This window comes from Sus scrofa, unplaced genomic scaffold (assembly GCF_000003025.6).
Source record: "Sus scrofa isolate TJ Tabasco breed Duroc unplaced genomic scaffold, Sscrofa11.1 Contig48, whole genome shotgun sequence".
Taxonomy (NCBI): Eukaryota; Metazoa; Chordata; class Mammalia; order Artiodactyla; family Suidae; genus Sus; species Sus scrofa.
The window spans coordinates 23986-40668 of NW_018085221.1; the positions used below are offsets into that span (position 1 = coordinate 23986).

The 16683-nt window shown below is 44.7% G+C and overlaps 1 protein-coding gene across 1 annotated transcript in view; it reads right to left on the reverse strand.

Annotated features, from left to right (window-relative positions):
• LOC100520426 (leucine carboxyl methyltransferase 1) overlaps positions 1–16683 on the reverse strand; it is a 35382-nt gene that overhangs the window by 11353 nt on the left and 7346 nt on the right. The window contains exons 2-5 of the mRNA XM_021082084.1: positions 15548–15639; positions 13048–13169; positions 4516–4592; positions 2318–2379 (exon numbers count right to left, since the gene is read on the reverse strand). Coding sequence (XP_020937743.1) covers positions 2318–2379; positions 4516–4592; positions 13048–13169; positions 15548–15639 — 353 coding nt within the window. The remainder of the gene's footprint in view (positions 1–2317; positions 2380–4515; positions 4593–13047; positions 13170–15547; positions 15640–16683) is intronic.

The window sequence follows — 16683 nt, forward strand, 5'->3', positions numbered from 1 at the left end:
AACTGGAGAAGGCACAAGCCCTCCAAACGAGGCAGCCACTGCTCGATTAAGGTAGTGTAGGAGCTAGAGCTGAGATTTCCAAACAAAACCGGAAAATCAAGAATTTCATGTGTGCAACCAGAGATTATCCTACTAAGCGAAGTATCCTACTAAGGTTAGAAAGAGAAGGACAAATACCATATGATATCACTTACATGTGGAATCTAATATAGGGCAAAAATGAATCTATCTACAGAACAGAAACAGACTCATGGACATAGGAAACAGACTTGGGGTTGCCGAGGGGGAGGGAGTAGGATGCACTGGGAGTTTGGGGTCAATAGATGTTTCCATTTAGAATGGATAAACAGGAGTTCCCCTTGTGGCGCAGCAGAAACAAAGCCAACCAGGAACCATGAGGTTGTGGGTTCGAACTCTGGCCTTGCTCAGCGGGTTAAGGATCCAGCATTGCTGCAAGCTGTGGTATAGGTCAAAGACATAGCTACAGCTCCAATTCAACCCTTAGCCTGGGAACCTCACATGCCATGGGTGTGGCCCTAAAAAGAACAACAAAAAAAAGTGTGTATACATATACATATATGACTGAGTGACTTTGCTAAAATTGAAGGAACAGTATAAATCAACTATACCTTAATAGAAAAATTTTAAAAATGAGTTCCCAAAAGTTCCCTTCATGGCTCAGTGGTTAACCAACCCGACTAGGATCCATGAGGATGTGAGTTTGATCCTTGGCCTCTCTCAGTGGGTTAAGGATCCGGTGTTGCCATGAGCTGTGGTGTAAGTAAAAGATTTGGTTTGGATCCTGAGTTCCTGTGGCTGTGAGTAGGCTGGCAGCTACAGCTCTGATTCAACCCCTAGCCTGGGAACCTTCATATGCCACAGGTGCAGCCACAAAAAGTTAAAAAAAAAAAAAAAAAAAAAAGAACAAAAAACGAAGAGTTCCCATTGTGGCTCAGTGGAAATGAACCCAAGTAGTATCCATGAGTATGTGGGTTGGAGCCCTGGCCCCACTGAGTGGGTTAAGGATCTGGCTTTGCTATGAGCTGTGGTGTAGGTCAGACCTGGCTCAGGCCAGGAAATTCCATATGCTGCATTTGTGGCCATTAGGAAAAAAACAAAAAAACAAACAAACAAACAAAAAAAAACAGAAATGTTTGTGCAGATAGCAGCGTAAACAAATGAATTTTTTGGTATAAAAGCCTCATTTACATTTTAAAAAATAAATATTGGTGTTCCTGTCGTGGCACAGCAGAAACGAATCTGACTAGGAATCATGCAGGTTTGATCCCTGGCCTTGTTCAGTGGGTTAGGGATCTGGTGTTGCTGTGAGCTGTGGTGTAGTTCGCAGACATGGTTCAGATCTGGCATTGCTGTGGCTCTGGCATAGGCTGGTGGCTACAGCTCTGATTCAACCCCTAGCCTGGGAACCTCTATGTGCCATGGGTGCAGCCCTAAAAAAAGGACAAAAAAAAGAACAAATAAAAAAATAAATCTTGTATTTACAGTTAAAAAAAGAATGTACATACACATGTATGACTCAGTCACTTTGCTATACAGCAATTGGCACAACACTGAAAATCAACTATACATTAATTTAAAAAAAAGACTTTAAAAAAAGCCCTACTTTTGAAATGTGGCAACTAACTTAAATTCTTTTTTTTTTGGGGGGGGGTGCACACCCACAGCATATGAAGTTCCCAGGCTAGGGGTTGAATCAGAGCTGCAGCTGCCAGCCTACACCACAGCCACAGCAATACCAGATCTCAGCCACATCTATGACCTAAACCACTGCTCATGGCAACCCACTGAGTGAGGCTAGGGATCAATCCCATATCCTCATGGATACCAGTCAGGTTCCTTACCCCTGAGCCACAACAGGAACTCCCCACTTAAATTCTATTTTAAAAGTTTTAGGATTGGAGTTCCCACTGTGGAGCAGTGGGTTAATGATCCAGCCTGTCTCTGAGGAGGGATCAGCTTGATTCCCAATCCAGCACAGTGGATTAAGGATCTGGTGTTGCTGCAGCTGGGACATAGGTCCCAACTGCAGCTTGTATTTGATCCATATGCTGCAATTGTGGCCAAAAAAGAAGAAGAAGAAAAAAAAAAAGATTTAGGAATGTGTAAGGACATCTAAGAAGAATCATACCAAAAACTGTTAAAAATCTTTCATAGTAACTGCAGTGGATGTGAAAAATGCATCCGCAGAAGGATATGTGTATTCATGCACACACACAGCATCTTTAAAAAGAAGAGGAGGAAAAGAGCAAAAATTGTTACATAGCCCATGCTGTATACTGAGGTTAAGGATACTTGCCCATTTGAAGTGTGTCCTCTGAATGTAGGTCTAAAATGGGTTTTGAAAGAAGAGGTTTCAATCTACAGGAAGATGAGAAAAAGAAGACGGATGAGTCAATTTAACGCCCTTACTGCAAAAATGCAAACACCCACCTCAGACACGGTAAGTAGATATCACTACTGTTCCAAGAACCATCCACTCTGCAGGGCTTCTGTTTAATTATATTTGACCCTGGGCACATGCAGTAAAATCCAGGGGATACACATCTCGGGTTAGGTCAGCGAAGCTTTACCCTGAGAATCTGATATCAGATTACAAGGAGATCATGAAATACTTACATAGAAATAGCTACAGACAGGCCGGAAGAATTTTCCAAACGTCCTAGTGGTTTTCAAGCCATCGCCAGTGCCCTGCCCTCTTCTCAAACAAAACTTTTTAAGACATCTTACAAATAAACTGATTCTTACTGACACCTAAAGTTCTGAAACACTTTTGTGATAAGTTCCCTAATAAAAATATGCAAAAAATCAGAAGTCAGCCAGCCAAGTTCAATATTCCAACAACCTCACACAATGGCCAATGCATTATTCACCCCAGGAAACCACCCCTGACCTTAAATGCAGAGCCTACTTGCTCTGCTTTCTCTCAGAGTTTGGACAAGTTGAGTCACACACTGTAGTTCACGGAGCATCAGAGTTACCATCTAGCATCCACAAAGCATATCTGGTAAATGATGCGATTTTATATTTGGAAAGGATAAAAAGCTTATTTTCACAGGACAAACTAGAAAAAAAAAAAAAGCTTGAAAATCATCTCCAGTTTGTGAGAATTAGACATCTCTAAAGAGCAAGCCAAAGCTTAATGCTTATTAAAAACGCTGTGAAATATGAGAATTAGAATTTTACTGAGATGACTAATATAAACAAGGGGGGGAGTGACAGTAGGTTAAATTTGGGGAAACCAGAGTTCCCCACTGGGGCTCAGCAGGTTAAGAACCCGACACTGTGTCCATGAGGATGTGGGTTCTATTCCTGGCCTTGCTCAGTAGGTTGAGGATCCAACATTGCTGTTGCTGCAAGCTGAGGTGTACTTTGCAGATACAGCTCGGATCCCACATTGCTATGGCTGTGGCATAGGCCTTAGCTGCAGCTCCTTTTTGACCTGTAGCCCAGGAACTTCCATGTGCTACAAGGGTAGCTGTACCAAAAAAAAAAAAAAAAAAAAAAAAAAAAAAAAAAAAAAAAAAAGAAAGAGAGAAAGAAAAAAGAAAAAACTATTGGGAAACCTTAACCTTGGTCTGAAGGTCAGGGTTTAAATCCCTGCTCCATCCCCTTTCTAGCCAGGTGACCTGAGGCAAGTTCACTGCACTTCTTTGAGCCTCAGTTTTCTCATCTATAAAAAGGGCTAATGATAGCACTTACTCCATGAGTGGGCTCTGAGGACTGAGTGAGACAATGCAAATGAGGCACGTACCATGGGACTCGGCAAATGAAAGCTCTGGGCAAAGAGCAGCAACCTCACCACTTAGAGCTTGGCAAACTCCTTGAAGACTAGACTCAGAATGCAAAGCCCCCCCAATATCTCAGATATAATCACTGTTTCACTTCAGCCCCCAATGATTCATTCAAAAATATTTACAACACATCTAGTCTGAGCCAGGCACCTTTCTGTGCCCTTGGGGTGAAGACATAAGCCAAATACACATAAAAATTCAGATCACTAAACTACGACAGGTCATTTGTTTCAATGTTAGAGAAATTATACTCTTGGACAGAAAGTTCGCAGGAGAGGGTCTATTTCATTTTGAAGACTGCAGGACACACTGCAATGAGGGCTCAGGGCCAGAGAGAGAGGGAGAAGGCCAGGAAAGAAAAGCAGTGCCTACACCAGATCTCCTGCATTCAACCCTACCAGGAACTGGTTCTTTTTTTTTTTTTTTTTTCTGATTTTTAAGGCCACACTCGAGGCATTCCCAGGCTAGGGGTCCAATTGGAGCTATAGCTGCTGGCCTACACCACAGTCACAGCAATGCCAGATCCAAGCCACGTCTGCAACTCCACAACTCACAGATCCTTAACCCACTGAGTGAGGCCAGGGATCAAACCCGAAACCTCATGGTTCCTAGTCAGATTTGTATCCACTGCACCACGACAAGAACTCCCAGGAGCTGGTTCTGATTTCACTGGGCTCTGGCTTCCGGCCAAAGCCACGCTTACTTGATGCTGTGCAAGTTTCTCATGACGATCATTGGAAAGTCTATTTCAAAATATTTACTTGGTAGAAGATCTTCATCCTGAAAAAAACACACACAGAAATCCTTATACAGTTATTTAAACTCACACCTTAATCGATTATATTCATGGGCTAAGTACTAGACCCCCAAGAGCAATGGCGGGACTTCAGGATTTTAAATCAAGGGAATGATAAGGTTAGAAATGTACTTTCCAAATTTCTTTGGTCTCAGCATAAACAATGGATGGAGGGGAAAAGGAGGTTATTGCAGTCATCCAGGTAAGAAGCGATGAGGAGTCTGAATCAGGCAAGCGGCCACTGGCAGGGACGAAGGGAGGGGCTGAAAGCTGGTTTGGAAGCAGGACATCACAGGATTTCCCAGAAGGCAGCTTGAGACCTATTAGAGTCAAGGCATCAATGTGGGGCATTGTGATCAGCAGGTGGGGATAACAGAGAAACGGCACATATCCGAAAGCATCCCATGAAATGAGGTAAGTATTATTTTGTGATGCATGGATTTCTTTCCAGGATGGTGGAGAACAGAGAGGTGGTAAAGAGCAGGCTTGCTGGGCCTGGGGAGACAGGGTTCAAATCCCAGCTCCACCACTTGTTTGCTGGGAGGCCTTGGGAAAGTCACAAACTCCCTGGGCCAGAGTTTCCTCATTGGAAAAGGAGAGAAACTGATAACACCTCATGGGGTTGTGAGGATTAATGAGGAAATAGGAGAGGGACACACAGACGAGGGCATCATGTGTGTGCCTCTACCATTTACAGACACAGGTATGTAGACGCAGGTCCTGGCTAGGGACTCACAGTAATTTTCCACTGTGACCTCAGTTAACACAAGTGTGACACTAACACACACCCAATAACACAGACACGGACACACACACATGGCACTGCTTCCCCTTCTGCTTTTCCTAGCTTGGTCGTTGGCCACACCCACATCTAGAACCCTGCTGGTCATGACCGAACTCTCCCATCTCCTCCCTGTCCAATCAGTCACTCAGCCCTGAGCATATGCAAATGTCAGATCCCTGTGTAATACACCTGAAACTAACACAATACATCCCATCATAGGCTACTGCTTCTCTGTGGAAGCTAAAAACACAAAAGATACAAATGGCCTTAAACATAACACAGGAGTAGACCCACAGACAGAGCAGAAACACTTATGGTTACCAAGGGGGAAAGGGGATGGCGAGCGACAAATCAGGAGTTTGGGATTAACAGATACACTCCAATACCTGTAAAACAGATAACCAACACGGACCTCCTCTATAGCACAGAGAACTATACTGAATATTTTGGAATAAGCTATAAGGGGAAAAAACCTTAATACATACATATATATATATATATGTATATATATATATATGTATATATCACACACAAATAACTGAATCACTGTCCTATACACCTGAAACTAACACAACATTGTAAATCAATTCTATTCAAATATAAAATTACATAGAAAAATTAAATTAGGTATCATGTACATTGCAATTTTCAAAAAATTGCTCAGCCCCACTGCCTATTCCCAAACTTATCCTTTCCTCCTCAGCCCCCTCGCCAGCTGTGGAAACTGAAACACCAGCCCTTTCTGCCTGCAGCAGCCCCCACAGCTCTAACACTTAGCAAGGAACCACGTGCTCCACAACCTGGCCAACAGAAGAAATTCTGTAACACCTTTCAAGAGCTTTCACTCACAAGGGATGGAGCCTTAAGAAGGGTCTAAAACTCCAGGAGACCCCGAGGACCCCGAGAAGGACAGCACAGTGTCCTACATCCTGCACAGGATGCTTGACAGTTTCAGGGGCCTGCCCAGGCACGCGCACACTTGCTCCTCATCAGAGCTCTGGGGGGATCCCTGCAGAAGAAAGCCTCCAAAAGGCACCCCTGGAGCTGCTCAGATGCAGACATCATCTTTGTCAGCCTTGAGAAAGGGGAAAAAGGCTGTGGCAAGGGATGCCTCAACATCGGATTCAGTGATTCTCTCCGGCTCCTCTGACTCTCCCCTCTGAGGAGCTGGCAGGGCACCTGAGGCAGGGAAGACAGCCAAGGCCGAGCACAGCCACCAGGGGGTGGCCAGGAACAGCCACCAGGAAGGGTGGCACTGAGACAAAAACCCAAGGTGGTCACCCGGTTCACAGGCCCCCAGAGACTGTGTCCCCTGGGCACTGGATCCTTTAGCTGCACAGAAACATTCCTCAAGAGACACGAGAACCAAGGCCCCTTAAAGGGTTTCACTCACCCTTTATTATTTGCCCCATACTTGCTGCTGCCTGGAGATGGGGGTCTTGAACTGTCAGTCTTGGGCCCCTGGTCAATTTTTATTCTTTTTTTTTTTTGGCTTTATAGGCCCCTTAAAGGGTTTCACTCAGGCAGATTTATCAAGAAAAAAAGAGAGGGGACTCAAATCAATAAAATTAGAAATGAAAAAGGAGAAGTAACAATGGACATCACAGATATACAAAGGATCCTAAGAGACTACTATAGGCAACTCTATACCAATAAAATGGAAAACCTAGAAGAAATGGACAAATTCTTAGAAAAGTACAATCTTCCAAGACTCAACCAAGAGGAAATAGAAAAGATGAATGGACCCATCACAAGAACTGAAATTGAAACTGTGATTAAATAACTTCCAACAAACAAAAGTCCAGGACCAGATGGCTTCACAGGCGAATTCTATCAAACATTTAGAGAAGAGCTAACACCTCTCCTTCTGAAACTATTTCAAAAAATTGCAGAGGAAGGGATACTCCCAAACTCATTCTACGAGGCCACCATCACCCTGACACCAAAACCAGACAAAGATTCCACAATAAAAGAAAACTACAGGCCTATTTCACCGATGAACATCGATGCAAAAATCCTCAAGAAAATACTAGCAAACCGCATCCAACAATACATTAAAAGGATTGTACGTCATGATCAAGTGGGATTTATCCCAGGGATGCAAGGGTTCTTCAATAGCCACAAATCCATCAGTGTGATATACTACATTAACAAACTGAAGAATAAAAACCATATGATCCTCTCAATAGACGCGGAAAAAGCCTTTGACAAAATCCAACACCCATTTCTGATAAAAACCCTTTGGAAAGTGGGTATAACAGGAACCTACCTCAACATGATAAAGGCCATATATGACAAACCCACAGCAAACATCATTCTCAATGGTGAATAACTGAAAGAATTCCCACTGAGATCAGGAACAAGACAAGGATGTCGGCTCTCACCACTACTCTTCAACATAGTTCTGGATGTCCTAGCCACGTCAATCAGAGAAGTAAAAGAAATAAAAGGAATCCAAATTGGAAAGGAAGAAGTCAAACCATCACTATTTGCAGATGCCATGATACTATACCTAGAGAATCTTAAAGACTCTACCAGAAAACTGTTAGAGCTCATCCACGATTTTGGCAGTCACAGGATACAAAATCAATACACAGAAATTAACAGCGTTTCTATATACTAACAATGAAAAAGCAGGAAAGGAAATTAGGGAAGCAATTCCGTTTACCATCGCATCCAAAAGAATAAAATACCTAGGAGTAAACCTACCTAAAGAGAAAAAAGACCTATACTCTGAAAACTACAAGCCACTGATGAAAGAAATCAAAGACGACACAAAGAGATGTAAAGATATACCATGCTCGTGGGTTGGAAGAGTTCATATTATCAAAATGACTATACTACCTAAGGCAATCTACAGAGTCAATGCAATCCCTATCAAATTACCAAGGACATTTTTCACAGAACTCGAACAAAATATTTTAAAGTTTTTTTGGAAGCAGAACAGACCCAGAATAGCTAAAGACATCCTGAAAAAGAAAAATGGAGCTGGAGGAATCAGGCTCCCCAACTTCAGACTATACTACAAAGCAACAGTCATCAAAACCATATGGTACTGGTACAAAGACAGACATATAGATCAGTGGCACAGGATAGAAAGCCCAGAATTCAACCCACACACCTACAGCCAACTCATTTCTGACAAAGGAGGCAAGAATATACAATGGAGAAAGGACAGCTTGTTCAGTAAGTGGTGCTGGGAAAACTGGACAGCCACATGCAAAAGAATGAAATTAGAACACTCCCTAACACCACACACAAAAATAAACTTCAAATGGATTAAAGACCTAGATATAAGACCAGACACTATCAAACTCCTAGAGGAAAACATAGGCCAAACTCTCTCTGACATAAATGACAGCAACATCTTCTCAGATCCACCTCTTAGAGTATTGACAATAAAAAGAAAAATAAACAAATGGGACCTAATCAAACTTCAGAGTTTCTGCACAGCAAAGGAAACCCTAAACAACACAAAAAGACAACCCACAGAATGGGAGAACATCTTTGCAACTGAATCCACTGACAAGGGATTCATCTCCAAAATTTATAAACAACGTCTGCACTTCCATACCAAAAAAACAAACAAGCCCATCCAAAAATGGGCAGAAGATCTAAACAGACAATTCTCCAAAGAAGACATACAGATGCCCAAGAAACTCATGAAAAGATGTTCAATGTCACTCATCATTAGAGAGATGCAAATCAAAACCACGATGAGGTACCACCTTACACCAGCCAGAATGGTTATCATCCGAAAGTCTACAAACAAGAAGTGCTGGAGAGGGTGTGGAGAAAAAGGAACACTAGTACACTGTTGGTGGGATTGTACATTGGTGCAACCACTGTGGAAAGCAGTATGGAGATTCCTCAGAAAGCTAGAAATAGAAATACCATTTTATCCAGCAATCCCACTCCTGGGCATCTATCAAGAGAAAACCATGACTCGCAAAGACACATGTACTACGATGATATTTGCAGCACTATTTACAATAGCCAAAACATGGAAACAACCTAAATGTCCACAGACAGAGGAGTGGATCCAGAAGAAGTGGTACATATACACAATGGAATATTACTCAGCCATCAAAAAGAATGAAATACCAGCATTTTTTGCAACGTGGATGGACCCAGAAACTATCATGATAAGTGAGGTCAGCCATACAATGAGACACTAACATCAAATGCTTTCACTGACATGTGGAATCTGAAAAAAGAACAGACGGAACTTCTTTGCAGAACAGATGCTGACTCACAGACATTGATAAACTTATGGTCTCTGGAGGAGACTGGGGGGTGGGGGGATGTGCCTGGACCGTGGGATGGATATCCTGTGAAATCAGATTGTTATGATCATTATACAACTACAGATGTGATAAATTCATTTGAGTAATAAAAAAATGGAAAAAAATAAAATAAAATAAAGGGTTTCACTCACTCTTTATTCTTTACCCCATTCTTACTGCTGTCTGGAAATGGGGGTCTTGGACTGTCAGTCTTGGGCCCCTGGTCAACCTTTTTTTTTTTTTTGCTTTTGTCTTTATGGGGCCACACCCATGGCATATGAAGGTTCCCAGGCTAGGGGTCTAATCAGAGCTGTTGCTACTGGCCTGTGTCAGAGCCACAGCAATGCCAGATCCTTAACCCACTGAAGGAGACAAGGGATCAAACCTGCAACCTCATGGTTCCTAGTTGGATTCATTTACATTGTGCCACAATGGGAACTCCAGTCTTGGGCCCCTGGATCTGATGGAACGAGCTCTAAAGGCCATGGTCCCTGAAAGCCTGTGACTCTCAGCTAAGCCTCTCTAGGTGAGGCTGGGGAGCCATCCCAGGGGGAAGGGGCATGAGGCAACTGGACCGACGGACAGGACTTCCCTGCCCTTTTACAGAGATATAAAGCTCTAAGACAGGGTTTAGAAAATGTTCTGGAAAGAACCAGAAAGGAAGCATTTCAGCTGTGCAGGCTAGGGGGTCTCTGTCGAAGCTGCTCAGCCCTGCAGTCCGAGTGCTAAAGCAGAAACAGATAAGGTGTACATAAATCAGAGTGGCCACATTCCAATAAAACTTGATTTACAAAAATACATGGCGGGCTGGATTTGTCCTGTAAAGCCTCTCCTCTCAAAGAGCAAGCCGGCACAATATTTTAATAAAGAGAGAGCGAGGGAGAGACAGGAGAGAGAATCTTTAAATTAAAAAAAAAAAAAAAAAAAAACCTCAAGATTTCCCTTGGTGGCTCACTGGTTAACGAAACCAACCAGGAACCATGAGGACGTGGGTTCCATCCCTAGCCTCCCTCAGTGGGTTAAGGATCTGGCGTTGCCAAGAGCTGTGGTATAGATCACTGATGCGGCTCAGATCCCGGATTGCTGTGGCTGTGGTATAGACCAGCAGCTGTAGCTCTGATTCAACCCTTAGCCTGGGAACTTCCATATGCTGTGGATAGGGTCCCAAAACAAAACAAAACAAAACAAAAAACCACACTCAGATTCATATAATCATCAAACAAAAGAAAAAACTTCCACAGAGGACTCTGAGGCCCTAAGCCATTCCCCTTCTTTTCTCTCTGACAGACAACCTTTTTCTTCGAAGGGGCACCTTGCCCCGATGTACCTTGCTCGGAAATTAAAGTCTCACACTTAGAGTTATTAACCCACCTCCAAGATGGGAGTAGGAAAGCAAACCACATGAACACATCCATAGGGTGTCAGCCATAGGCAGAATTTCTCCAGCAGGCCTCTTAACATCAGCAGTGCACACACTCTTACACCGCATTCTGTTCCAGATGCTTCCACCACACCGGGGGCATGACGTAGAGACACAGCTGAGACACAGAAAAGACAACGCCACCCCAACCCTGACAACCCCAGGGCTGAGGGCACAGGAAAAAGAAGGGAATCCGCAGTTTGATGGGCAGAGGGCAGCATTTGCTTCATGTCCCAGTACCACGGGCTGTCTAATTTGGGGGAAGACACAAACCTTCAATGCCGCACTTCCCGCATATGAGTAAGAGCCTGGCTGCTCTCCTGTTAATTCATGAGGTCATCTGTGTAAAAGTACTTCCTACGTGCGAGTTATCTTCTCCAGAAGGAAGAATGCAGAGGCAAACTGTAAACACTAGGGCCACGTAGAGGCTACGGATTCTCAAGGAAGGAAAAGGTTGGGAGCTCTGATGACCAAAGACCTTCTTATCCAGTGAGCTCATGAGGGACAAAATAGATACTGTGGGTCAGGTTATGCCTACATGCCTCTCCACTCTACAGTTTCTCTTGGTCTAAGTCTGCATGAAATCTGGAGAAGTGTATGTAGCCATTATGGTCAAGTGTCTAAGCTGATAGAAGGACAGAATAGCTACTGCAGGGTGAGTTATGCCTACATGCCTCTCCACTCTACAGTCTCTCTTGGTCTAAGTCTGCAAGAAATCTGGAGAAATGCACATGGCTGTTACTGTTACATGACCGATCTGATAGAACCAAGAAAAATCTGTACAAAACCACAAAAAAAAGAAAGAAAGAAAGAAAGAAAGAAAGAAAGAAAGAAAGAAAGAAAGAAAGAAAGAAGAACGAAAGAAAGAAAGAAAGAAAGAAAGAGGGAGGGAGGGAGGGAGGAAAGAAAGAGAGAGAGAGAAAGAAAGAAAGAAAGGAAGAAAGGAAGGGAAAGAAAGGAAGAAAGAAAGGGAAAGAAAGGAAGAAGGAGGAAAGAAAAAAAAAAGAAAGAAAAAAGGAAAGAAAGAAAATGCAATCAAGGAGATATCTGTAGGAAAAGGTATGGTGATACTATTCCTGCCCAAGAATCAAACACCGGAACCTTATCCTGGTTCTGCCACTAACTGGCCCCAGGGTTGCTCTCCTGGGAGTGTCATTACACCTGCCCTTCAACCCTAATGGTGCAGTGGAGGAAACAAATTGCCAAATGCGTCCAAAGGGGCTCTGCATCGTGAAATCACTACCCAGCCCTGCAAGGCGCCAAATGTTAGGGAAGACTGAGGATGACCAAAAATCTTACATTACTGTCCAAAGGACAAATGCACATTCCTGGTCTCAGCAGTTCCTTCCACTGGCACAGAAGTTTTTCTCTTGATGTAGTTCCCTAGACACTGAGGGAAATGCACCCAAAGATGTGTATTATAACCCCGTTTAACAGGGCTTAAGAGCAAAAGGTGGAGTTCCCGTCGTGGCACAGTGGTTAACGAATCTGACTAGGAACCATGAGGTTGTGGGTTCGGTCCCTGCCCTTGCTCAATGGGTTAACGATCCGGCGTTGCCGTGAGCTGTGGTGTAGGTTGCTGACGCGGCTCGGATCCCGCGTTGCTGTGGCCCTGGCGTAGGCCAGTGGCCTAGCCTGGGAACCTCCATATGCCGTGGGAGCGGCCCAAGAAACAGCAACAAAAACAAAAGACAAAAAAAAAAAAAAAAAGAGCAAAAGGTGAGAACCAACCCACATGTCTCCACTAGGGCCCTGCTGGGATCCAGTACTGGGCTGATGGGTGGTGTTGGGGGTGGGGAACCCCAAACACGGTGGAGACAGGGTGACACTGCATCCTTTTTGCATATACATTTCAACATATATATCTATTTTTCAAGTTTCCTAACCAGGTAATTTCACAAAATGAAGTTTAATCCCCTGGAGAGAGAAGAGGGGACATTTTCATGTACCTTTAACCTCCAGAAGGTGGTATCCATCCCAGCCCCAAGGTTTAGAATTTGACAGCTGCACCCTGTCTTCCGTAGAAACGCCTTGATAAGCTGACTGACACTGTGGACATGAGCAAAATATCCTATAGACAGACAGAGAAGCAAACGATCACTTGGTGACACCAGAAGTAATCCCTGCAGGGCCCACTGCGCTAGGAGAGCAAGACACATGCTATCCTTATTCAGGGTCAGTATTTATCTGGAGACTTTCTGGGAGAAATGATGTTCAAATCTCCTTCCTTTCTTACTAAAACAACAAACAAACAAAAAAAAAAAAACTACTGCAACCACAAAAGTATGAGCTCCTTAAGGGTGGAATTAACCAGCTTAAGAAAAATAAGATGGCCTATATTGTTACAAAGGAAAAATGTTTTCTATCAAAACATCTGATCTAAATGGTCCTCCTGGAAATGTGCTTTTTCGGGCTCCAGTGAAAGAGACTCAGTCCTGTGATAAAAATCAAACTTGTGAGAGCACATGGAAAATAATGTTTTGGGGTCAGGAAATTGGGCAGATGGATGTCAGAGCACAGAAAGCCACACTTCTTATCGCGGTCCCCTCGCTCCCACCCTGTCTGGCTTAGAGCCTCTGTGTGGATAACGTGGCATCACAGGCGGGAGGGGGACACAAGCCAGTGGCGGCCTAATGACTGGCCTTGTTCAGCTCTGGGGCAGGGGGAGCTGGGACAGAGGAGCTGGGAAACACCGAAGGGGGACAGGAAGACAGAGTCTGTCTGTTCGGAAGGCCTGCTGCTCAACTGTCACCACTTCAAGAATAAAACTTGAGAGCAGCATTTGGAAACTTGTACTGCAGTTTGACAGAGGGATTTTATATCTGCTGAAGCTACTAATAAGTTAGGCTTCTATTCTGCATGTCTTTTCATGACATTTTGCTAGCAAGTCTTTGTTTCTTCTTTTATCTTTCTGCAGCTGCATCTTGAAGTTCCCAGGCTAGGGATCAGATCAGAGATGAAGCTGCCAACCTATGCCACAGCCACCGCCACACTGCAACCCTGACACATGTGGGACCTACACTCCAGCTTTGGCCAATACCCAAGCCATAACCCACTGACTGAGGCCAGGGACTGAACCCACATCCTCCTAGAGTCTACAGCAGGTCCTTAATCCACTGAGCCACAACGGGAACCCTGCAAAGCATCTCTCACTGTATTTTACAGAACCTCATCCACAATGGATTCCCTTTGGGGACAAGAATATGTCCTCAGGGCAGATATTTGGGAAGCCCTCTCCTGCTGGGCTGCAGGTCTCCAATCTCCAGATGCAAACCCAGGAGAAGAAAGAAGGAAGGGGGCACTCAGCCAGCCACTGGCCATGGAGGGTCCCTGCCTCTGGACCATTCACGAGGCAATCTGCCTCCAGAGCCCAGGGGGGAGGCTGCAGGCCTCGTAGCCAGGCCTTGCCCAACCTAACTGATGCCTGGCTTCACCCGCAGCTCAAAGTAAATACCACATCCTTCTTCTCAGGAGTCACCATTTAGAAGTTTCTCTGCATTTCGTACAGCACCGACCTACAGGACCCATCATGAGGGCCAAGCGGCCCTGCACACCCAGGAACTACACTCCTGGGACAGTTTCTCCATCCGGCTGAAATGAAGTCACACTCCTGTCTCAAATCCTTCCATTTCACTGATGGAAATTACTTGCCGAGGACTTCCTGTTGTGGCTCAGCAGGTTAAGAACCTGACTAGGATCCATGAGGATGCAGATTGGATTCCTGGCCTCACTCAGTGGGCTAAGGATCTGGCACTGCTGAGAGCTGTGGGGTACACTGCAGACAAGGCTAGGATCTGGCATTGCTGCGGCTGTGGTGTAGACTGGCAGCTGCAGCTCTGATTTGACCCCTAGCCAGGAATGCCCATATGCCAGGTGTGGCCCTAGAAAAGGAAAAAGAACGATGTTACTTGCAGAACCTGAGAGTGTTATGAACATTTTAACAAGGTGGCAACAACAACAATAATCCCTTATGTGGACAGTTCAGAGTAAAAGACAGATCAATGGCTTCTAAGCATATAAAAATCATTTTCAACCTCACCCCAAGAGGAATAGAAAATAAAAAGAGTGTACATTTATCATGTATCAGATGAACAAAGATTACCTTTCATAAGACAGAGGGTCCCGGGTATGGCCAAAAAATACAATTTCCTAAGACACTGTGCTGGTGAGGAAGTTGGAAAGTGTGCACAAAAGCACTCTCTTTTCCAGAATGAATCCCTAGGAGATCCCTGGTGGTTCTGCAGACTAAGGATCTGGCATTATCACTGCTGTGGCTCAGGTCACTGCTGTGGTAATGGTCTGATGCCTAGCCTAGGACCTTCCACATGCTGAGGGTGCAGTCAATTTAACAACAACAACAAAATAAAAACCAAGAAGGAATCCCTAATCCCTAAAACCTCAGACCTCTCAGTTGATGAGCAGATGCTGGGGAGGGAGAGGGTCACTTGCCTCTGTTAATTTCGGGGGCCTTCCTCGCTTTAGACAGTCTCACCAAATGCGGGATGCAAGGGTCCTGCCAGTAGCCAATGCTCACCGCAAATCTGGAAACAATGGAAAAAGAAGCAGGTGAGGAGAGTAGGTCAGGCCAGGTTCCACGGCCAAGTTCCCAGGACCCAAGTAAAGGAGCCACAAGAAATAATGTATTGACCTCAAAGGCCAAGTCCCACCTAGGGCCCCAGCACCAGCATAAACAGGCTTCTCCATCCACCTTTCTACTCCCAGACGCTGCCCCTCACACAGTGCCCACCATGCTCGTTTCTTCCCTCAGATCACACATTCCATTCCCAGGACCCTGAACATCAAGTAACCCCACGTCCTACACCATTCAGAAGACCTGCAACCATGTATTCACTCAGCAAAAGCACTGGCCAGAGCTGATCAGAGCCATTTCATCCACCAAGAGTGCGGTTTCCAGGGGAAGGGAGATCCCAAAAGAGTGGGCCAACATCACTAATCACTCCCAAGGAATTTCTCCGGATTCGTACACACCTGTCATTTCCTGTCCCTTAAGCAGGTCAAGGGAGGGAAACCAGGAACACTTACGCAATGCAGCTACAACTTGGGAAATGCTAAGGAAGCCCAAACTCTATCCTCATCTACCCTACACCAGGATTTAAAGCGAGACTGTTCCAACCTGGGGAGCTGAGGCCCTGCTGGCCCCTGAAACTCTCCTGCCACCATGAGTGGAACCAGCCTGAGGACAAATGACAAGTCATAGAAGGAACCTGGATCCCTAAGGCTTCATCATGTTCCATGGCCTGGAGCCTTCTCTATGTCCCTAGGAATATGAGCGAGGTAACAGTGAGATGATACAGCTCTTTACAACTTAAGCCAAATGGAGTTGGGCTTCTGCTACTTGCAGCTTAAAGCAAACTAAGTGATATCCTATTAACACAACGACTTCCACATTGCTTGATAAGTAAGTCCAAACTTAAGATGTGGGGCAGGAGGGGGGCATATGCTGGATGTCACCCATTAGGTTGTCAGCTCCTCAATGCACACATCACATCCTTCCTTTCCTTCCTTTTCTTCACATCCAGCAACAAGGCTTCCTGCTGCCTTGACTGCAAGAGGTGCTCAATTTG